This window comes from Mustela putorius, unplaced genomic scaffold (assembly GCF_011764305.1).
Source record: "Mustela putorius furo isolate JIRA1106 unplaced genomic scaffold, ASM1176430v1.1 tig00003869_pilon_pilon_pilon, whole genome shotgun sequence".
Taxonomy (NCBI): domain Eukaryota; kingdom Metazoa; phylum Chordata; class Mammalia; order Carnivora; family Mustelidae; genus Mustela; species Mustela putorius.
Genome location: NW_025422021.1, coordinates 15,641,773 through 15,666,541, shown reverse-complemented (window position 1 = coordinate 15,666,541; position 24,769 = coordinate 15,641,773). Strand labels below are relative to the sequence as shown.

The 24,769-nt window shown below is 35.0% G+C and overlaps 1 protein-coding gene across 3 annotated transcripts in view; it reads left to right on the top strand.

Moving 5' to 3' along the window:
- The window catches only part of CSRNP3 (cysteine and serine rich nuclear protein 3), a 203,036-nt gene that overhangs the window by 36,261 nt on the left and 142,006 nt on the right, over positions 1–24,769 (top strand). For all 3 annotated transcript variants that reach the window (XM_004743988.2, XM_004743985.2, XM_004743987.3), the window contains 2 exons: positions 6,318–6,339; positions 11,411–11,500. In XM_004743988.2, the coding sequence (XP_004744045.1) occupies positions 11,488–11,500 (13 nt within the window). In that variant the 5' untranslated portion in view covers positions 6,318–6,339; positions 11,411–11,487. The remainder of the gene's footprint in view (positions 1–6,317; positions 6,340–11,410; positions 11,501–24,769) is intronic.

Sequence of the window (24,769 nt, the reverse complement as noted above, 5' to 3'; positions counted from 1 at the left end):
AGTGAACACATTCTGTAAAGTTCTTCCTCTTTTCTTCCTGTCCGTGGATATTGCTTTTTCTTTTTTTAGGTTTGGTTTCTATTTTCTGCCGTACACTGAAAGTACACTGACTAACATAGGCTGCAGTTTAGCTGAGTTCCTGGGACCATCTGTAAGAATTTATGCATATCCTGGGAACCTGATCGATTCTAGCAGCAATCCTTTATTTTCTCTCTGAGATTAAGGAGACCTGCAATCAATTTTATATTTAAAAGTTGGTTTCTGCTTGAGGAAATTGGGGGCCCAATGTCCAAAAACCATTCTGTGCTTCAAAATGGAATCTCTGAATAATTCTCTTTCAACAGACACACATGCATTTTTATGTGAAGTCATACATATTGTTTCACAAAATTTACTTAATTTCCTCCCGCCCTCTCTTCTTCCTCTCTCTCTTTCTTTCTGCATACTATTCCACAGCACAAGTTTACCCAATATAGTCCTCCCTTTTCCTGCCAGTTGTTTTTTAAGTTCTCATTTTTTTTTATATTAAAACCTATGTTGCTCTAAATATTCATGTACCTAGTGTATGTTCAATTTTATACATTGTTTTATCGATTACTGTTGAATTATTTTCATGATATTTTCTGGTTCCAAGATAATCCACAAATAATTTAACTAAACTATAATCTTATTTTGAGCTCCCTCTCTCTCTCTTTCTTTTTCTTACCCGTTTCCTTCCCTCTCTCCTTCCTCCCTCTCTCTTTTCTTTCTTTTTATTTTGCTTGGTTTCTCCCTTTCCCTTTTCTTTCTTTCTTCCTTTCTTTCTTTCTTTCTTTTTTTTTTTTGTAAAGATTTTATTAATTTATTTGACACAGAGAGACACAGAGAGAGAGGGAACACAAGCAGGTGGAGTGGGAGAGGGAGAAGCAGGCTCCCACTAAGCAGGAGCCTAATGCAGGAGACTCAATCCCAGGACCCTGGGATCATGACCTAAGCCAAAGGCAGATGCTTAACTGACTGAGCCACCCAGGCACCCTGGTTTTTCCTTTTTCTTCCTGTGCATTCTTCATCTATATTTCTAACTCCTGTAGGTAACTCTTACTGTCCTAGTTATCCTTTCATTTTTTTTCAGTATCAAATAATCATAAAGATATTGTCACAAAAGATTTTTTTTGTCAAAAGTGGATCATCTTATATACATTTTTCTTCATCCTGACTCTTTTCATTGAACAATACCTTATGAAAATTCCCCAATGTCTTTGCCATAGCTCTATTTTATTCTTTTTGATGATTGCAAAATATTGGATATATTCTATTTTTTTTCAGTCCTTCCCCTACGAGTGTTCATTTGTTTCAGCTTAGTTTTTATGCAGCTATGAGCAAGGCTGTAATGCATATTCATTTGAAAAAGTCCTTATATACTGGTGCTTTACTGGAAAAGAGAGAGGGGAAGTGAGGAGAGAGAATCTCAAGCAGTCTCCACACCCAGCATGGAGCCATCATGGGGCTCGATATCACATCCCTGAAATTATGACCTGAACTGAAATCAGTAGTTGGTTGCTTAACTGACTGAGCCACCCAGTTCCTCCAATGCTTTACTTTTGTTTCTCTAATATATATAGATATAGATATAGATATAGATATAGATATATTTATTTATTTATGGTAGGGAGGAGGAGAGAATCCCAAGCAGACTCCATACTAAGCTAGAGCCCAAGGTGGGGCTCAATCACACCACCCTAAGATCAAGACCTGAGCTGAAATCAAGAGTCAGAGGCCCAACCAACTGCACCACCCAGGTGCTGCCAGTGCTTAACTTTTTTGAGGATAGATTCTTAATAGTAGGGTTAGGGTTAGGCCATGTAATATCTGGAGTGAGAGGGGACTTCTAGAAAGAATGAAGAGCAAATGCAGATGCAGACCATTGGCAAAGAGCTTAACCCTTGTGTGCATGGGCAATGGGGAATCAATGGAGAAGGCATTGACCAGGTGGGAAACCGTTGTTGAGTTGGTGACAAGTGCTCAGATTCACAATAAATCTTGAACGTAGAACTAATGGGAGATGCTGATGTTTAGATGTGAGGTTTAAGAAAAACAGATAAACATGAATAATTCTTAGGCTTTTAACTAACTTTATATTTTGGAATAATTTTAGTTTCACGGCAAAGTTGTAAAAATAGCACAGAATTACCTAAACCCTTTGCTCAGCTTCCTCCAGTATTAACATCTTATGTAACCGTGGTACATTTGTCCAGACAAAGAAATTAACATTGTTACCACTTATTATTATATTAACTAAACTACAGATTCTTTTCAGATTTATTCATGGATATCCTTTTTCTAATAAGATCTACTCAAGAATATCATGTCGAATTTAGTTATCATGTCTCCTTATTTTCCTCAGTTTTTCAGTCTTCTCTTGTTTTTTTTTTTTTTTTTTTAAGGACCATTACTTTTTGAAGAGCATAGTTAGAATGTTTGGCAATTTTAGTTTTCTCTGATGTTTTCTCATTACATGGGGGTTGTAGATCTGGAATAAGAAAGTCACAGAAAATGAAGTGCTCTTCTTGTCCAAATATATGAGGGACTAGATGATACTAACGTGCTATGTCACTGGTGGTATTAATGATTGTCATTTGGTTAAGATGATATGTGCTAAGTTTCTCCAATTTATCATTAGTGGTTTTTTTTTTCCTTTTTCCATATTCTATTCTTTGGAAACAACTTATTTAAATACAGCTCACACTTAAGGTGGGAGTGGGGATCAAACTCCACTTCCTGAAAAAGGATCTACTTATTTTTTGGAATACTTGTAAGAAAGATTTGTTCCTCCTCCCCTACTTATTTATTTAGTCATTTATTTACATGAGCATAGATATTTATTTTATTTCTTATTCTATTCTTTTTATTTCTTTTATTACTCATAGATATTTATTTTATTTCTTGGTTATAATCTAATACTGTCATTATTATTATTATTATTACTCTTATTACTATTATTTGCTTAAACTATTCCAACTCTGGTCATTAAAAGTTCTTTCAGGTTTATTCTTGTATCTTTTTGACATGCCTGTGCCTGTTTTTTCTTTCTTCCTTTCTTTCCATTACCATAAGATGCTTCAAGTTCATTTTTTGTTTTCCTTGCCCGAGTCTAGAATCAGCCATTTCTCTAGGAGCTATGTTTTTATTATAAGTCACTGGGTAAACACGGATGTCATTTACTGCACTGGAAAAGACTGGAGTAGGAGGAGGAAGCCTGGAGTATGTTATTTTCTTTCTTTCTCTCCCTTCCATCTTTCCTTCCTTCATTCTTTCCTTTATTTCTTCCTTCCTTTCTTTTTATTATTATTATTACTATTATTATATTAACATGTTAACTTTCAAAAGCATGTTAGCCATTCAAGCAGAGCTGTGGAATAGACTGTGGATATCAGAATCTATAGCCCAGTGAAGGGGTTCAAGCTAAAAGCTAAATTGGGGTTCATAAATAAATGGTGGTATTTAAAGACATAGGACTGGATCTGCTTTTGTAAGAAAGAGTCAAATAGAGAAGAAATATCACATCTCAATCTACTAAAGGATTTCAATGTCAGGAAGATTAGAAGAAATTAGGCAAAGAGGTTAAGAAGGGGCAGCGGATGAGGTAGGAGATAAGCCTACTTCGTGTATGGTATCCTAGAAGCCAAGTTAAAAAAAAAAAAGTGATTATCTGAATCAAACTCTCTTGAGAGAAAATTTACCATTTGGTTTGTCAATATCTGAGTTCACTGCTGACCAAGGGAAGTGCTACTTCGGTGGAGTTGTAAAAATGAAGCCTAATTTGGAGGTGTTCAGTACGTCTCTGGGGAAGTTGCTATAAAATGGAATTGAGAAATAAAGTGATGAGATGGGGAACTGATGTAAAGGGATTTTTTAAGTTAAGTTTTTAATTTTAATTCCAGAATAGGTAACATACAGTGTAATATTAGTTTCAAATGTACAATATAGTGATTTAACAATTCTATACATTACTCGGTGCTCATCAAGGTCAGTGCACTGTGAGTCCTCTCCACCTATTTCACTCCTCTCTCACCTACCTTTCTTTTGGTAACCATCTGTTCTCTATAGTCAAGAGTCTGTTTCCTGGCTTTTCTCTCCCTCTTTTCCTTTGCTCGTTTGTTTTGTTTCTTAAATTCCTCATATGAGTGAAACATCTGGTATTTGTCTTTTTCTGACTGACTTATTTCACTTAGCATAATACTCTCTAATTCCATCCATGTTGTAAATGGCAAGATTTCATTCCTTTTTATGGTTGAATCATATTCTACAGTGTATATATACTACATTTTCTTTATTCATTCATTTTTGATGGACACTTTGACTGCTTCTTTAATTTAGTCATTGTAAATAATGCTGCAATAAATATCGGGGTGTATATATACCTTTGAATTAGTGTTTTTGTATTTTGGGGGTAGTGCAATTACTGGCTTTTAGGATAGTTCTGTTTTTAACTTGCTGAGGAATCTCCATACTGTTTTCCAAGGTGCCTATACTACTTTGCCTTCTCACCAACAGTGTATGTGTTCCCTGTGATTTTGATTTTAGCCATTTTGACAGTATGAGGTCATATCTCATTGTGGTTTTCATTTGCATTTCCCTGATGATGAATGATGTTGAGCATCTTTCATGTGTCTGCCGACCTTCTGGATATCTTCTTTGGAGAAATGTCTGTTCATGTTTTCTGCCCATTTTTAAATTGGATTGTTTTTTGGGTGTTGATTTTATCAGTTTTTAAAATATATTTTGGATACTAATCCTTTTTTGGATATGTCATTTGCAAATATCTCCTCTCATTTGGTAAGGTGACTTTTACTTTTGTCGATTGTTTTCTTTGCTGTACAGAAGCTTTTTATTTTGATGTAGTCTCATTTTATTTTTGCTTTTTATTTTCTTAGCTTTGTAATTAGAGAAATAGTGCTGCAACTGATCTCAGAGAAATTACTGCCTGTGCCCTCTTCTAGGATTTTTATAGTTTCAGTTCTCACAGTTAAGTGTTTAATCCATTTTGGGTTTATTTGTGTGTATACTGTAAAAAAGCAGTACTGTTTCCTTCTTTTGCCTGTGGCTGTCTAGTTTTCCCGGCACCATTTGCTGAAGAGACTTCTTTTTTCCATTGTATATTCCTTTACTCCTTTGTTGAAATTAATTGACCATATAACTGTGGGCTTATTTCTGGATTTTCTTTCCTTTTCTTTTTTTTAAAGATTTTATTTATTTATTTATTTGTAGATCACAAGTAGGCAGAGAGGCAGGCAGAGAGAAGGGGAAACAGGCTCCCTGCTGAGCAGAGAGCCTGATGTGGGGCATGATCCCAGGACCCTGAGATCATGAGATCATGACCTGAGCAGAAGGCAGAAGCTTAACCCACTGAGCCACCCAGGTGCCCCGTGGATTTTCTATTCTATTGCATCGACCTATGTCTGTTCTTGTGCCAGTACTATATTGTTTTTATTACTACAGCTTTGTAACATAATATGGAGTCCAGAATTGTGATATCTCCAGTTCTGTTTTTTTTAAATTTCAAGATCGCTTTGCCTATTTGGGGTCTTAGCGGTTCCATACTCATTTAGGATTGCTTGTTCCAGTTCTGTGAAAAATGCTGTACGTATTTTGATAGGGATTGCATAAAATGTGTAGATTGCTTTGGGTAGTATATACACTTGAACAGCATTTGTTCTTCCAACCATGAGCATGGAATGTCTTTCCATTTCTATGTATCATCTTCAGTTTCTTTCATCAGTGTTTTATAGTTTTCAGATTACAGGTCTTTCACCTCTTTGGTTAAGTTTGCAGACAGATGGGACTAATCCAGTGAAATAGGGGGGAAGGGGGAATGGTGATGCAGGAGCATGAGGGAATAACTGAAGCAGCAAAGACCTAAAATTGGTGAGAAGAAATAGAATCCAAGAGAAAGGATTGATCTTAGGTGGGAGAGAAGTTTCTCCATTATAAGAGGATTGAAGGCTTACTATATGGGTATAAATATCAAGAGTATGTAGGATATAGATAAGAAGAGGAAATTAAATCATTCTTCCAATTTTCTTAGAAGCAGTATCATAAACTGAGAGGGGGAGATGGGAAAAAATGTTGGAGAGTTGCAAAGAAGCAAAGGTGCTTCTGTTGGTGGTGTCATTGGGTTAAAGTCTGTGATCATATATCAATAGTCTTTCCAGGGATGCAGTATCCTACATTTTCTCTAATCATAGTAATCTGTTCAGTGACTACTGGTAGTTTCATAGTAGGAGAGCTGAATTTAACCAAGTGATTTTTTTTTTTTTTTCCATCACGCTGGTCCGAAGAGGAGAGAGAAAAGTCCTGGAGGTGAGTCTATATGAAAGGATAGTCTACCATGTTGAATAACAGACCCTGCACTGGGTGAGTGGCAAGTGTGAACATGAGTGGGGGCAATGAAAAATATGTAGAGGTCGAGAAACACTTTTGGTGGTGGAGTGTATGCTCTAAGCAACTTGCAACCTTTTGTTATAAAGGTTCATTAAGGCTTCCCTATAACCTGTTGACCCTAACTGCCCCTGTGATCATAGAGCCTGAAACACCTTTTTAATCTCTTTTAATCTGTTTTACCAAATTTGTATGTCTTTTTGGGTCAATTTCACTAATTGGAAATTTTCTGGAAAACTATGTAATTCTTTAGGTTTTAATATTTTTACCTAAATTTTTACCTAGATTTTCTTATAATTTTTGCAAATTTCCCATAATTATCATTATATCTTTTCCCATGGTTACTACCTGATACATAAACAGCCCAATTAGGACTGATTTAATTTGTTTTGATAACTCTTACCCACTTTACTGAAATGGAATGACTTAAGTGTTATCATTTTAGGAAACTTTTTTGGACACGTGATACTACCTTATTATAGTTCAACACATGTTAGGAAGACACAGAAATTCACTTTTTGTTGTTTGGTAAATGAGTAGATGCTGCATGGATTTTGATAACTGTACTTCAACATGTGTTCATGAAGACACGAAATTAGAGTGATCTTGTTACTTAAAGAATTCTAAGTTGAATCAATGTGTCTCTCCATGGGCTTTTGTTCTTTTAGAAAGATAGCTTCAAACTTTACATAGCAGATTGGTCTTGCTAGATTCTTCTACCCTAAGCCCTTTGTGTGAAGAGGCAGTCCTGCAGAGAGAATGATGCTTCTGCTGGTTGCTGGTGTATTAATCATGCAATACTATATTTTAAGATGCAGTTGCAAATGTAATTAAACTATTGCACTGAACCTATAAGTCTTATTGTCACCTTAGAAATAGGGAAGAGCAAATTCACATTTCTTCACTTGTGTTCACAAAGTGACATTTCCTCTTGACATACTGAAACTGCCATGAAGCAGGCTTTCAGACATGCGAAATGGTTGGTTTGGGGGGTCCAAATTCTGTGACCCTGAGAGGGTTAAGTTTATTCTCAAAAACTTGGCATTTGGAAGTTTTTTTTTTTTTTTTTTTTTTTAAGAGAGGAACAAGATAAGAGTGTCTTAAGCAAGTTATATTTCCTTGTAGTTAATCCATGAATCATCCATTAAAAATAATACAAGCTGATCTGATAGCTCACTTAAGGCTACTACTGAGATGTGACCTTCAGTAACCTCAGTGAAGTCTACCATGACTATTGATTGAAACATACCAACATGTGAGCTTTGTGCCTCACTGACCTACTAAAGGTGCCCTTTAGAGAAAATGTTGACAAACACGGGAGAGTGCTTTTACCCTTGCCACTACATATGGCTGCTGGGATTGGTAGGATGGTTTGCAGTAATGTCCTCGGGCAACCAGAAAACTAAGGAACCTGACACAAAGAGAGGTGGTGCTCACCATTCCCTCTAGCTCAGCAAGATTGCAAAAATTTCTAAAAGTGAAAAACTAGGTCTCAGAAAATCTCTTAATTGTGGGGCGCCTGGGTGGCTCAGTGGTTTGGGCTGCTGCCTTCGGCTCGGGTCATGATCTCAGGGTCCTGGGATCGAGCCCCGCATGCGGCTCCCTGCTCCGCAGGAAGCCTGCTTCCCTCTCTCTCTCTCTCTCTCTCTCTCTCTGCCTGCCTCTCTGCCTACTTGTGATCTCTGTCAAATAAATAAATAAAATCTTAAAAAAAAAAAAAAGAAAATCTCTTAATTGAATCCCAGATATTAGAAAAGATCAGATATGAATCATGAATGTTAGGTAGATATGAATCATGAATGTTAGGTACACATTCCTAAATGATAACATAGGTTTATGTCAATATTATTTTTCATAGAACTTATAATCATAAACCAGGGTTCTTTAGATGACTACCACAAACATTTATGAAGACAAATCATGTTGCATTTACTTTAGTGTACATGTTCCTAGTCTTCCATAAACTTCCACTTAGTGCCTGGGATGGTTATATTTATGCACAAATCAATCCCAGATGTCACTTGACACTCCTAAGGCCATCCGTAGGACTGGGATCCAATCTTAGTACAACTTTAACAGGGTATGCTAGGGGTGTTCACCTTGGGTTGTGATTACTTCAAAGACATAGCATTTCAAGAAAGTGGCAGTCTCTACCAAACTTGTGAACATCGGCACTGTTGTGCCCAGAGGGCTTGCAGAGGAAGAGTAACAGCCCCTGGATCTTTCTGAGATACGTTACTTAGGGATTATTCCTTTACAAATTTGCCTGGGTCTCAGGGTAAGTGCTATTGATCCACAGATCTTAGCACAACTCTTCAAATTCTCTCTTTCACGTAAGTGCACACATACTTCCTTACACAGTCTCATACAGCCCATGTCCCCATGTCACATCCGGCAAACCAAGGTGCGGCGTTGGAATGGTTTCCAGTGGTAACTATTGCATGTTGCACCCAGAACTAACACTGATCCTCAGATGCCCAATCTTGGAAATTAGCATTGAAAATTACTTGCTCTTCCAGAATTATTTTTCTTTTGTGATGAACTCCTCCCAGGGGCTCGACTGGCCTCAGTTTGGGTCAATCCTGTCAGTCAAATATATGCTTCTATATTTGACTTTCAAACAGGTCAAAGTTTGGGTTCCTTTTTTCCATTACCAAGGGTCCTTTGTCCTCTTTGTAAATTATAGGGTAATTGCAGGTATGTAAATTTAAATACTTTTGCTTTTCTCAATAGATAACTCTCAATGACTATAAAAAGTCTTTTATTTATTTGGTTGTAAAATACAATTATGTTTTCAATTCCAGTTTTAACAATCATTGGTCAAAAAATACTTCATCTTTTACTTCAGAGTTATCTACATGTCAAATACATAGCAATAAGTTTTCATACTTATAAAATAGGGAGACTGAACCAGGTAGTAGTTTCCTCGTTTTTTTTTTTATTGAACTCTATGCTTTAGTTTATTATGATTTCCTTTATTAAAATGCTTATTACATTGGCAAATTCTGGGACAGTCTATTTCATATACATAATACACACATATATATATATTTGTAATTTTATGATTTGAAATGTAAAAGAATGAAAAAGAAATCTTCATGGTAAATAAGAAATAAATAAAAATCTGGTATCTCTAAGGCACACCTTTTCCTTATTTAGTTTTACTGTGTCCAATTAAACAATAACCAGGTAAAAGGATTAAAGGAGAGCAGAAGTTGTTGTATGTACTTTCATGAGATTCTAGTGCCTAAATATAAATAGTATATATTTCTCCATAGTCTATAAATAATGGAATACTCCATTTAGCTTAATGCCCTAAATTGCCAAATGAGATTTATTGTTACCTACTGTCCCCATTTTTTAAGAATAGTAAAAACTTTATTTTTAAGATAAAATCTTAAATAATACCTCAATAGATAAAAATGACACTTAAATACTATGGAATTCATTTTCATTAACAAGAAAGTTTGAGTTGAGATTATGAATGACATTTATAGACATATTCAACTCAGCATCTAACTTATTTTTGGTGTTTTGTTTTAATTGCAAATAATTTTTAAAGTCTTTATTCAGTGGACATACTACAAGCTGGTATATCTGTTAATATACTTATTGTTTTTTTTAATTATTCGACCTGCATTCTTAGAATATGTATATAGGTATATATGTATATATCATTAACAGAAGACAGAAAAAGTTGTACTCTGAAATATTCCTCAAAATGACTGCAACAGGTGATAAAAGTAATTGTTTCAGTGTTCTTTAGTATGTCATCATTTGAGGGTATAATGTTTAAGATATTTAAAATTATTAAAACTGAATTTTGAATCAATGTCTCCAGAATTTCTCAAGTTCTTCTGCTGAATCTACACTTCATCAGAACCAAGCTATACTCAATAACCTCTGCTTAACTCTGCAATTCTGACCATAATTTGATAATACTTATGAGTGAGTACCGTGGATATTCTAGTCTATTCTAGACTAGTTAAAGAAAGTTAAAGGAAGAAAGAGGCTCCCAGAGACACAGTGTTCCTGCGATCTTTTTTTTTTTTCCCTTAAAGATTTTTATGTTTTAAGCTTGTCTGAAAAACATCAGCCCATGTCATTTGCTTGGGCTATTTCTTCATTCAAGTAACTCATGTATGGTATTTCCATACTGCCTATTTTCATTGGCAATGGTCTATGATGGTTCATTTCTGGCTGTTGTGGAAATACTAAATGAACCATCCTTCACAAACTTCTCTACCCCATCTATAAGAAAAACTTTTACATTTGTATAGACATAATGATTTACTTCAGCATGTTAGAAGGGAAGGTTCATTAATTCTTTAGAGAAAGTGATTATATACATTTTAGTTTGAGCAAAATACAAGTGTATAATTATTATGAGGATTTCATTACCTTTTAAAATTATGGCACTAAAAATTTTGAATAATGGCACTATAGTTTTAAAAATAAGATTTTTCTTAAAGCATGTTTCTTTTAAAGAATAATTTGTTTAAATTATTTTCTTAAAGCCTAAGGTATCTTCAAACCAGGACATATAAATGAGTTAATTTTATTATTAAATAGTTTCCTTTAAACAAATAAAAAAACATAATAAATATTCATTGTGATTGCTACCAACTATATAATTATGACATTCTGGTTGATTTTCCTGGATTTCTATATGTCTTGAAGATATGATCTCCTGGAAACCAGAAAGTTATTGAATCTAGTGTAATGGTGATTAACAAGATGGAATGTCTTTACCTTCTTACACATAGTAATATTAGTTTATTGATTAGAAATTTGCTACATTCTTCTAGCATGGATATTGTTTCTGCTAAATTATATACACTGTGAATATTGAGTTCTATATTTAATGCCTTGTTTGTATTCTAGGATTCCTATTGATTTTCCTGTGTCACGTTATATTTATATTATGTAGCTAGCTTTACTTTTTGCAAATATAACCTTATATGACATATTGAGGCATGTTTTCTTTTTTAAGGAAAAAATAAGGAGATAGCAAGAGACTGAAAACAATGTTTTCAGAAGCATAGAGTCTTCAGGAAGATACTGGAGTTCATGAGATCTCAAGGTTAGCAGTTCACATATTATTATTTTCATGCTTTTACAATTCTGAGATATAAACTGTTCCAAGTTGTTCCTTCTAATGTGTAATTGGATTCTAAGGACACACAGTTCCTTAAAATACATATTTTAGCAAGATCTCTTTATAATTTTTTAAAAATTCATTTATACCAGAAATATAATGTTTAGTTTAATTGGGGATGGTAAAAAGAAAATATTGTTTCAGTAGAAGACCGTTGGTTATTAAAATTTGCTTTGCTTTTTATAAAGGATAGCACAGTTAAGATACAAAAAAATAAATATTAGGCATCCTTATAAAATTTTATTTAGGATTTGTTAAGAAATGTACACCTACTTTGGAAATTTTTCATTTATTTTGTATCTTTGGCTGCAGTGTATCTGTAGATACACAAATAGTTTAGAAGGATAGCTGATTATCATTCCTTCTACAACCCTTTGAATCCCACTCTCTGACTTTTCCCCTAAGCACAATCAAATAAATTATGTTTTTGTTGGAAAATGTGGTCTCAATAAAATGACAATTCATATGAATAAGCAGAAACATATTTGAGGACTCTTTCTATCTTGTGTAAAGTCCGAAATCTGGAAAAGCAAAGCAAAATAAAACAGCTTATTAAACAACTTATTATAATAATAGCCTAATGTAAAATGTTCATTTGAAAGTTTCAATTATAATGTAGGTTGAAATAGTATTTCATGGGATAGCTTGAGAATGTGGATGATTTCTGCCTTTTTTATTTTATAGGACCCAATATCAAATATTTGTAATATAAAGTGAAAAAGTATTAATGATCTTTTATTATGATTGCCTTAGTCACTGTTTTCTTCTACATCTTCTACATCTTTTCCTCATTCATCCAAGGATATATTTGTTCAAAATTTATTTAGGACTTACCATATGCACTGCAATGGGTGAAGTGCTTTGGTTGTTTAAAAATGAGTAAGATACGGTTCCTGTTCTCAAGAATTGCCCAACCAATATGTTACTCAGAAAGTAATTTTATTATTAACACAAACAATAGATAATTAAAAAGACAAATGAGATTTTAAAAGGCATATAATGAATTCTAAAATGCAATGAGAATTATTTGGGGATTATTCATATTTTCACTTTATTGCTTTTACTAATCTAGTATAGTGAAAGTTTATGCCAATGGGAGTGTTGTTACTCTATTCCAACACACACCGGATAGATGTTTAAAAAAAATAGCTCTTCAAGTATAGCACAAGTAATATGAGACTTTTTAAAAAAGAAGCATCTTTTTTGCCACAGTTGCAAATTTAATGCTGTAGAAAGTCGTTATGCAAACACCCATGAAAAGAACAAAGGTGAGCATTACCTACTTGGTGTTCTTTTTTTATTCCAGTACATTTGACTTCTTTATTAAGTTCACCAGAGAATTAAATCATTTCCCCAATGACCTAGAAAAGCATATATGTAGGTTTGAAAAGGATTGAACCCTATAAACCCACATGTAAATAGTAGTTGGATGAGTAAAGAATTTGCAATGGTGTGGGAGTCTAGACTGCTTGAAATGGCATTGTGCAGCACTGTACTCCTCACAAAAAGCTTTTTAAGAAGGTGATAATGGGAAGATGTTAAAACAGATTAAATCATTAAAAATAGTAAAATTGTTTTTTGAAAAGTCAGTGAAGACATCTCTTGCTTAATTGTGCCCTTAGACAAGTGGTTGGATTAATTTATATAACAACCACAATTATTCAACAAGTATTTATTTATCAAGTGCCTACTAGATGCATGTGAGCAGCAACAGTGAATAGAATACACCAATAGGTATTAATTCTTCTTGAAATTTTTGGTAGAATTCCCCTGGGGCTGTCTGGCCCTGGGCTTTTGTTTGTTGGAAGATTTTTGATGATGGCTTCAATCTCTTACTGGTTATGGGTTTGTTCAGGTTTTCTATTTCTTCCTGGTTCAGTTTTGATAGTTTATACGTCTCTAGGAATGCTTTCATTTCTTCCAGATTGTCAAATTTGCTGGTGTACAGTTGCTTATAACATGTTCTTATAATTGTTTGTATTTCTTTGGCGTTGGATGTGATCTCTCCTCTTCCAGTCATGATTTTATTAATTTGGGTCCTTTCTCTTTTCTTTTTGATTAGTCTGGCCAGGGGTTTATCAATCTTATTAATTCTTTCAAAGAACCAGCTCCTAGTTTCGTTGATGTGTTCTGCTGTTCTTTTGGTTTTTATTTCATTGATTTCTGTTCATCTTTATTATTTCTCTTCTCCTGCTGGGTTTAGGCTTCATTTGCTGTTCTTTCTCTAGCTCCTTCAGGTGTAGGGTTAAGCAGTGTTTTTGGTACCTTTTATATTTCTTAAGAAAGGCTTCTATTGCTATATATTTTCATCTTAGGACCACCTTGACTGTGTCCCAAAGATTTTGAACCGTTGTGTTTTCATTTTCATTTGTTTCCATGAAGTTTTTATTTATTTATTTATTTATTTTATTTTATTTTTTTTAAAGATTTTATTTATTTATTTGACAGAGAGAGATCACAGCAGGCAGAGAGGCAGGCAGAGAGAGTGGAAGGGAAGGAAGCAGGCTCCCTGCTGAGCAGAGAGCCCGATATGGGACTCGATCCCAGGACCCTGAGATCATGACCTGAGCCGAAGGCAGCGGCTTAACCCACTGAGCCAATCAGGCGCCCCTCCATGAAGTTTTTAAATTCTTCTTTAATTTCCTGGTTGACCTATTCACTCTTTAGTAGGATGCTTCTTAGCCTCCATGTATTTGAGTTCTTTCCAACTTTCTTCTTGTGGTTGAGTTCTAGTTTCAAAGTATTGTGGTCTGAAAATATGCAGGGAATTGTCCCAGTCTACTGGTACTGGTTGAGACCTGAATGTCCAATGGAAAAAAGATAGTCTCTTCAACAAATGGTGTTAGGAAAATTGGATAGCCACATGCAAAAGAATGAAACTGGACCATTTCCTTACACAACACATGAATATAGACCCAAAATGGATGAAAGACATGAATGTGAGACAGGAATCCATCAAAATTCTTGTGGAGAACACAGACAACAACCTCTTCGACCCCAGCTGCAGCAACTTGCAGCAACTTCTTCCTAGAAACATTGCCAAAGACAAGGGAAGTAAAGGCAAAAATGAACTATTGGGACTTCATCAAGATCACAAGCTTTTGCACAGCAAAGAAAACAGTCAAAAAAACCAAAAGACAACCAACAGAATGAGAGAAGATACTTTCAAATGGCATATCAGATAAAGAGTTAGTATCCAAAATCTGTAAAGAACTTATCAAACTCATAACCCAAAGAACAAATAATCCAATCAAGAAATGGGAAGAAGACATGAACAGACATTTCTGCAAAGACATCCAAATGGCCAACAGACACATGAAAAAGTGCTCAACATCACTCAGCATCAGAGAAATACTAATAAACCAGTGAGGCTGAATGAAGCTAAAGAATGGCTAAAATAAATCAGTCAGGAAATGACACGTGTTGGTGAGGATGCAGAGAAAGGGGAAACCCTCCTACATTGTTGGTGGGGAAAAAAAGCTGGTGCAGCCACTCCAGAAGATAGTATAGAGGTTCCTCAAAAAGTTGAAAATAGAACTATCCTATGACCCAGCAATCGCACTACTGGGTATTTACCCTAAAGATACAAATGTAGTAATCCAAAGGGGCACATGCACCTGAATGTTTATAGCAGCAAAGTCCACAATAGCCAAACTATGGAAAGAATCTAGATGTCCATCAACAGATGAATGGATAAAGACAATGTGGTATATATGTATACAATGGAATATTATGCAGCCATCAAAAGAAATGAAATCTTGCCATTTGTAATGATGTGGATGAAACTAGAGGGTATTATGCTAAGTGAAATAAGTCAATCAGAGAAAGACAATTACCATATGATCTGTGATATGAGGAAATTTAGAGGCGGGGGAGGGAGGGAAAAGTGAAAGAAGATGGGACTGGGGAGGGAGACAAACCATAAGAGACTCTTAATCTCAGGAAACAAACTGAGGGTTGCTGGAGGGGAGGGGGTTGGGGGGATAATGTGGGTGGGTGATGGACACTGGGGAGGGTGTGTGCTATGGTGAGTGCTATGAACTGTACCTGTACCTGTACCCCTGAAACAAATAATACATTATATATTAATTTAAAAATAAAATAAAATAAAATAAAAGACTTTGGTAGGGAGAAAAAAAGAATACACCAAATCCTTGCCTCTGTGGAAATTATATTTTAGAGGGTGAAAATATATAAGCAATAAAAAAATTAATTATATATTATGTTACGTGGTTAGAGTGCTATGAAGAGAAAGAAAACAGGAAAGGGAATAGATAATGGAGAGGGATGCAATTTAAAATAAGCCCAGTGACTTAGTATTGCATAATTTACGCAATAGAGATAGATACTAGCTTTGCCCAAATAGTGCCAACTGAGAATGAATATGATGAAATACGACACCTACTAATAAGTATTCCAAATCACCATTTGTTAAAGTAAATGTTGTTAATGTATATAAAATAATGAGTATGTGTCTTCCTTAATTTAACCAGAAGGAAAAGATATATTTTTAAAATGATAATACACTTACTATATGTACATAAAATGTGGTCAAAATGTTTGCAATAAAGAAAGGTATAAATGAACATGGATTAGTCTCAGCACTTACTAAAGGAGTGAAGACTATAACTATTTATCTGTGTATGGGAGAAAATTAATCAAATTTTTTGAATTGAATAAATATGAACTTAAAAGTAGTTATAGGTATCTATGACAATACATATAGATGACACATAGTGTTAAAAAGTTCTATATAATTATCTTTCTGTTGTTTCATTATCAGTTTTATTATCATTTTAGGAGAGCTCTAAGTACTGGGACTATAGATAGAAGGGAGTTATTTAAGTACCATCTCATTCCCATAGTACCAATTTTTTAAAGGGCACATGTCTTCTTTTGTACATTTAATAGAAGATACATGGAGATTTGGAAATTAAATTAATCTATTTGTGATCACCAGCAAATGAGTCATCAAGTTTCTTTTGATGGTGATCTGGTTGGAATTTTTCTGTGAAACGTTAAGAAACATAAAATACAAAGCACAGGAATCTGGAGGTGTGTATGGTCCAGATGACCTGGGCATTTTTTGCAACCCATTTGAGCTATAGATGAACACATCATATAAGTTGATATTATCTTAAAAGCTATTCACTATTGATTTTGCTGGATAGAATTGAAATGTTTAGTCAACTTGCTATGCAGAAAAAGAAGTTAAATCAGTTCGTTTTCAGTGTTAATAAGTCAGTGTAAAAGAAATACCTAACCATCCAAATAAACAAAAATTGGATTAGGAGGTCTCAAAACCTAATAACCATTGCATTTTCTTCAGTATTCCAAAAGGCAGGTATTGTAAATAGCATATCATCTAAAGTAAAATAACCAGTATTAGAGTATTACAAGAATGATGCAGTGAAGGTCACAATTGTTTAGAAGTCTGTTATAATTAAGCCAAAGCAGAGAGTACTTATTACATGTACTGTGAACAGAACAGTAAGCTCTATGAGTTTAACCAAAAGAGGCAACTGATACTATCAGCTATGGGAAATCCAAAAGAAAAGAAAACATGAGAGATGCAGAGGACTGGTGGAAGTTATAGAGAAAATAACAACAATGTCTTCTTCTTTTTTTTCTAAGGTATTTTTCAGATCTTTTCAGTTTTTTAATTTTTTATTTAAATTCAATTTAGTTAATGTATACTGTGTTACTAGTTTCAGGGGTAGAATTTAGTGATTCATTAGTTGTTTATAACAAGAACTTCTCATGTAAAGTCACTGTGTCAGAGATAAATTCTTTCCAAACCAATATTAACCTTTGTTGCATTCATTTGGAAACTTCAAAGGAAAGAGCTAGAAACTCTTTTGTTTAACGGTAACTGAAATATGAATTTTCAAAAGCAAGTGGAAAATTTAAACTCCCTTCCTTCGTTCCTCCCTATATTTGCTTTATAAAAGTTAAACCCAGGAATCATTTATGAATTTGTACCACAAGTCCAGTTCCCCATGGACTGACTCTACCATCCTCTCTCAAGCCACCACCCAGAAATATATGTCTTTGAATCTCATGGTACCAGGCATGCTCATGCCTGGGTGGGTCTTCCTTTACCTTTCTTCAATGGTTCTTTAGATGATTTCCTACCATTCTCATTCTTCCATCAGTCTTATAAATAGTTTAACCCAGGTTTCTCAACCTCATCAATATCAATATTTTGATCAGATAATTCTTTGTTGTGTGGGCAATTCTGTGCATTGTGGGATGTTCAGTAGCATCTCTGGCACAAGACAGTAGGGGTACTCCACCCTCCCCCACATTGGAAAAACCAAAAATGTCTCTAGACATTGCCTAGTATCCCGTTAGGATAAAATTATCCCAAGATGAGAACCACTGATCAAATCTGAACTTCCACAACTTCAGTAAACATCTATTGCATATCAACCACAAAGCCTCTTAACCACCTTTAGCATCTTTCAATTAAACCTCAACCAAGATGACAGCTTCTCTTGTCAAAGTGAAACTCACCTCTGTCTGATCATCTGTGTGGTTTTAGTTTCCTTATGCCTGGCCTTTTACCTAAAATAATACCCTGTGTTATTACAAACTAATGAGTGGATATAAAGCAAGTGAGGAAAATTAGGGAAAAGGAAAAATATGGTAAAAACAAAATTAAGTCAGGAGTGATACTATGTTACAAATAACATAAGTGCTGGGGCACCTGGGTGGCTCAGTCATTAAGCGTCTGCCTTTGGCTCAGGTCATTATCCCTGAGATAGGGGATCGAGCCCCGCATCTGGCTCCCTGCTTGGCTGGAAACCCACTTCTCCCTCTCCCTCTGCCCCTGCTTGTGTTCCTTCTCTAGCTGTGTTTCTCTCTGTCAACTAAATAAATAAAATCTTTAAAAAATTATTAAAAACAAATGACATAAGCCCTTTCTTTTCCTTTCATTTTCTTGGAACTCACTGAGACTTGGAATCTTTCCATGTTCTCTGAGTCTTTCTTGAAATTTAGCTTGGATACCAGCAGCTTACTGTCTACATTTCTACAGCCTGTCCTTTCTCACACAGTACCTGAAACTTTCAATCCAAAGTAGGGTGTACCTTCTCTTCTCTTACACCAAGAGTGCTCCAGGAACAAATGATTCACTCTGCAGATTTATGGTTTTCTAATCCTCAATAGAGTCCACTAATCCTTCACTCTGACCATGGAGAGCCACTATTTCAAAAGTTTATCACCCCACTCCAGCCATACAATCTCTCCCCTTCATTCTCAGAGCACCTGGTATTTTAACAAGAAAATTGAGGTCATTGTGTGGAAACTATTTATGCCTCCTTGCAATTCCCTCCAGCTACAAACAGCTACATCTATCAACATTCTTTCTTTCCTCCAATCTTAAATGATCAGAATCCTTCCTATTCAAGGCAAAGCCCGTGTTTGATTGTATTCCCTCTCACCTGATGCTGAGGCTTTGGCCATTATTTCCTTTGTGTCCTTTATCTTCAACTTTTTCTCCCTTGCTCACTCTTTTCCTTCAACCTGTATACATTCTTCAGACTTCTATCCAAAAAAGTAAGTCAGCAAACAAAAACAAACTGACCTCTCTCTTCACTAGATTTTATGGGCACTACTATTCAATTTCTGTCCTCTCCAACCCATTCAGAATCTCCACACAGCAGTCTACATTTATTATATCTGCTTTCTAAGATCCAGTCACTCCTCAGCAGAGGGCCATCTGATTTCTAACCCCATTTAACAGAGCACGCTCTCTCTAAAGGCATAGATGACCTGGCAGCCCGTATCTTGACTGGCTCTCTCAGGGGCATTTGACACTGTTAACTTTTATTTTTCTGCTTCCACATCCTGGACTGTTGGGACAGCCCTCTCTCCTGGTTTGCCTCACACCTCGTAGACCCTTCGGGAAAGGCCCCTTTGACAGGTTCTGTGTTCTGCGTTCTCTCACCGTCTCGGAATCACAAACTCAAATACTGATAGGTGACCGTAGGTAATATAAATGAGTGAAGTCAAGCTGATTTAAAACAATAAACAATGTAGAAGCCAAATAACAGGCCCAGAAACATTCTTGAAATTTGACTCTTGTTCCAATCACAGTGCTCCCCAGAGATCCACCCTGAGCTCATTGTCCATCTATCCTCTGCACTGTCCCTGATCAAGCCAGACCACCCTTTCAATTTTATTAATTACAGAGATGGCAATGACTCCAACCTTTTTATTTGATTAGGTGACAGAATTTTGTATCACACACACACATGTCTACAAGATATCAATGCCTAACAAGGACACATACACAAACAAATCATCAGAGCAATGAAATGGAGTAGAAAGTTCAAAAATAGACACTGTATACATGCAATCATAAAATGCAACAAAGAAATAATCATAAGTCAGTGGAGAGTCCCCTCAAGGAAATGCTATTAACATCCCAAGTAGACATTAATTAGTGTCTGCTGAAGAGGGTGTTTCAGATGGGGGAGGGGGAGTGTGGCAGAGAAGGACAAGGGCTTATTGATTAGAAGGTACTAGAATAATTGAACTACTTGGGGAAAAATAAAGTGTGGGCTACACATCATATCATATTAAAGGAAAATGTAGATGTTATTTTAAAAGACTTTAAATTCTATATTTCTCAACATTTAAAATATTAAACATTACATTTAATGTTAATGTTAATTCAATAGCTTTCAGATATTTATGTACCTTTGGTTTAAGAAAGCATTTAAATACTATAAAAAAGCAAAGAAAAATGAGAAATCATTTATTTAGCTTTATATTTATAAAAAGTAAAATTCACTCTTTTTGGTTATAGTTTCATGAGATTTGGTAATTACACTGAGTCTTGTAATCTTAATCTCAGTCAAGATACAGAACAGTTCTGTCATCCCCAAAGTAACCTTGAGCTGCTCCTTGCCAACTCCACCCTCCCCCTGAAATATCTGCTCTGTGTCACTATAGTTTTGCCTTTTCCAGAATATCAGATCAATAGAAATATGCAGCATGTAATCTTCCACATCTGGTCTTTTTTAGTTATCATAATGCATTTGAGATTCATTCATGCTGTTATGTATATCAATAGTTTGTTCCCCATTATTGCTTAGTATTCTATTGTCTGTATGTACCACAGTTTGTTTATCCATTCACCCACTGAGGGACATTTGGTTGTTTAGTTCTTGTTTTGAATTAACTTGTAGTAACCATTCATGTAGACATTTTTGTGAGAAACTATGTTTTCATTTATCAGGAGTGATATACCCTGCTGAGATTGTGTATCACATGTTAAATGTATGTTTAACTTTCTGAGACACCATAAAACTGTTTTCTGGAATGGCTTATACTACCTTGCATTTCCAACCAACAACGTATGAACATTCACTTTGCTCCACGCCTTCACCAACATTTGATGTTATCAGTTTTTATTTTATTTCAACCATTGTAATTGTCATGGTGGTTTTTAATTTTCAGGTCTTTAAGGAATAATAATACTGAGCAATTGTCCTTGTGCTTATTGACCACCTATGCCTTTATGAAGTGTGTGTTCAAATGTTTTGTCCAACTTCTTGAAAAGACTGTTTTTTAAAGCGGTTTATTTAGATTCACAGCAAAATTGAGAAGAAGGTATGGAAATTTTACAAATATTCCCTGCCTTGACATGTGTACAGCCTCCCCCATTATTAACAGCCTCTACCAGAGTGAGACATTTGTCATAATGGATGAACCTCCATTGACACATTCTAATCAAAAGTTCAGAGTTCACTTTAGGTTTCATTCCTGGTGTTGTATATTCAGCAGGCTTGGACAAATGTATAATGCCGCCATTGTAGTGTATTTTCATTGTATCATCCTTGTAGAGTATTCTCACCATCCCAAAAACCTTTTGTGCTCCACCTATTCATCTTTTCTCTCTACCCCCACAATCCCCTCCCAACTAATGTTTCACTGTCTCCGTAGTTTTGTCCTTTTTAGAATGTTATATAGTTGGAATCATATAGTATGTAGACTTCTCAGATCGACTTTTTTCACTTAGTAATATGTTTTTAAGTTTTCTCCATGTCTTTTCTGTGGCTTGATAATCCATTCCCTTTTAGCACTAAAAAATATTTCATGGTCTGGATATATCACACTATATATTTATCCATTCACCTACCTAAGGACATCTTGGTTGCGTCTAAGGTTTGGCAGTTAGGAATGAATCTTCTAGAAACATTCATGTGCAGAACTTTTGCTTGGACCTAAGTTTTCAACTCCTTTGGGTAAATACCAAGGAGCACGATTGCTAAGTCATATGGTAAGAGTAGGTTTAGTTTTATAAGAACCCACCAAGCAAGGACCCCTGGGTGGCTCAGTCAGTTAACCTTTGACTTTTGATTTTGGCTCAGGTCATGATTTCAGGGTTGAGACCCAAGTGGTGTTCTGTGCTCAGCAGGGAGTCAACTTGGGTTTCTCTTTCCTTCTCCCTCTGCTCCTCCCCTTAACCCACTCTCTCTCCCTCTCTCTCAAAAAGAAAAAAGTCCACCAAAATGCCATCTGAAATGCCTATACCATTTTGCACTCCTGACAGTGAATGACAATCCTTCTTGCTTTCATCCTCTCTAGCATTTAGTAGTATTTTGGATTATGGCCAGGATAATAGTACCTGGTTTTAATTTGCATTTCCCTGATGACATATGATATGGAATGCTCATTTGTCATCTGTGTATCTTTTTTGGTGAGGTGTTTGTGCAGGTCTTTGGCCATTTTTTAAATGCTTTGCTTCTTTTTGTTATGTTTTAAGAATTCTTTGTATACTTTATTTTGCTCTATTTTTATTGAGTTGCTTTCTATTGTTGAGTTTTGAGAGCTCTTCATAAATATTTTGTATAAAAATCTTTGGGGAAATGTGAAATTTATAAACTTTTCCCTTTTTATGTCTTGTTTTTTGTATTTTTTACTGTTTTGCATAGAGTGTTTTTGACTTTTATGAAGTCATATCTATAAAATTTTTTGTTTATGGGTTATGGTTTTGGTTTTGCATCTATAAATTCTTTGCCTAACCTAAAGTCACAAGGATTTCCCACTCTTCTTCTAAATATTTTATACTTTCACATTTTACTTTTAGGTATATGACTAATTTTATATAAATTTTTGAATAATGTAAAAAATTAAGGTTCAATAATTTGCATACAGACATCCAACAGTTCTATCACCACTTTTATTTTTTTATTTTATTTTATTTTTTTAAAGATTATATTTATTTATTTATTTGATAGATAGAGATTACAAGTAGGCAGAGAGGCAGGCAGAGAGAGAGGAGGAAGCAGGCTTCCAGCTGAGCAGAGAGCCTGACGTGGGGCTCAATCTCAGGACCCTGAGACCATGACCTGAGCCGAAGGCAGAAGCTTTAAGCCACTGAGCCACCCAGGTGCCCCTCTATCACCATTTTTAAAAAGACTATCTTTTCCCCATTAAATTGCCTCTGTCCCTTGGTCAAAAATCAGTCATATTTGTTTAGGTCTGTCTCTGGTCTCTCTATTCTTTCCCACTGATGTATGTATTTATATGTTTTCCCATTATCACATTGTCTTGATTACTGTAGCTTTATAGTAAATCTTCAGATCAGATAGTGTGTATCCTCCTCTTTTTCAAAATTGCTTTGGTATTCTAACTCTTTGCCATGACCTATAAATTTTAGAATCAACTTGTTGATATCTGCAAAAAATCTTGCTGGATTTTGATTGGAAAACTCATTGATATATATTAGAGAATGCTCCAAATACAACTTACATAAGAAAAACAACTGAAAAAATATTCACAGCATATGTAAGTACAAATGGTCAATATTATTAAAATATAGAGGGTTGTTAGAAATCACTGAGAAAATATAAATTTCATTAGGATAATTGGCAAGGCCTTGAGGGAACTTTTTACAAAAGGAATTCTGGTGACCTCTAAACTTGAAAAAGAAAGTGTTCAACATAACTGGTAATCAAAGACATTTGATAAATAATGTTCACATAAACATATAAAACTTTGGGAAATAGTGTAGCATACTGACAGAGAGTATCATTTTTAAGGTCAGACTGAACTTTTGAGTTCATTTTCCACTTATCTGAGAGGTTTTAGGCAAACTTTTTTTTAAAGATTTTATTTATTTGAGAAAGAGAGAAAAAGAGCGAATGAGCTCATGCATGAGTAGGAGGAGGGGCAGAAGAACAAGAGAGAGAAAATCCAAAACAGACTCCATGCTGACTGTGGAGCCTCATGCAAGGTTATGCTCAATCCTGTAACCTTGAAATCATGACCTGAGCTGAAATCCAGAGTCAGAAGCTTAACTGACTGAGCTACCCAGGAGCTCCAGGAGTTAAGCAAACTTTAACCTTTCTGATGTCAGATATTTTACCAGTAAAATGGATATAGAAACTGGCACATTGTAAACACACAAATGGTTACTATTGTAAATATACCTAATATTGGTGAAGATGCGGAGACATGAACCATGTCACACATAAGGATGGACAGGTAAATTGGTTCAAGTTTTCTGGAAAACAATTTGTTAATCTGTATAAATGGCCTTATTCTCTGTATACTCTTTGACCTAGGGATTCCAAATTTTTAAAAGCCTTGATGAAATAGGCAATTTTGAATACAGAGCTATGTATACAAAATGTTCACTGAGATAATAATTAAATTAATGAACATGAGAAACCTCTGCGTGTCTGGAAATAATGAATGAATTAAATAAACTATTAAATATCCACTCAAAGTAATATTCTGAGGTGGTTAAAATGGAAGTTTTCCCACACTATATTTTATTATTGGACACCTAAGTAAAAAAGGAGGCTATAAAACAGCACTCACAGTGTGATGCCTTTTATGCTCTCAAATGATGTGTAATTCAGGGAAAAGAGGATGATTATATAAATGCATATGTGGATATGTGTATGCACATGCACACACACACACATAATAAAACTGGTTATAACTGGGTGGGTAAGTGTAAATTTAATTTATTGTCTTCCTGGTGTTTTTCAGTTATCTCCAAACTTCCCCCAAACCCATCTTATTATTATAAGAAAAGTTAACTTACATATGAAATATGAAAGGATAGAAAATAATTTACTACTATAGACTATAAAAAGATAAAGAGCCAACTACTTAAAATATTATTTCATAGGTGACAGTGAAAAGTGATTACCCTTATTATTTAAGGAA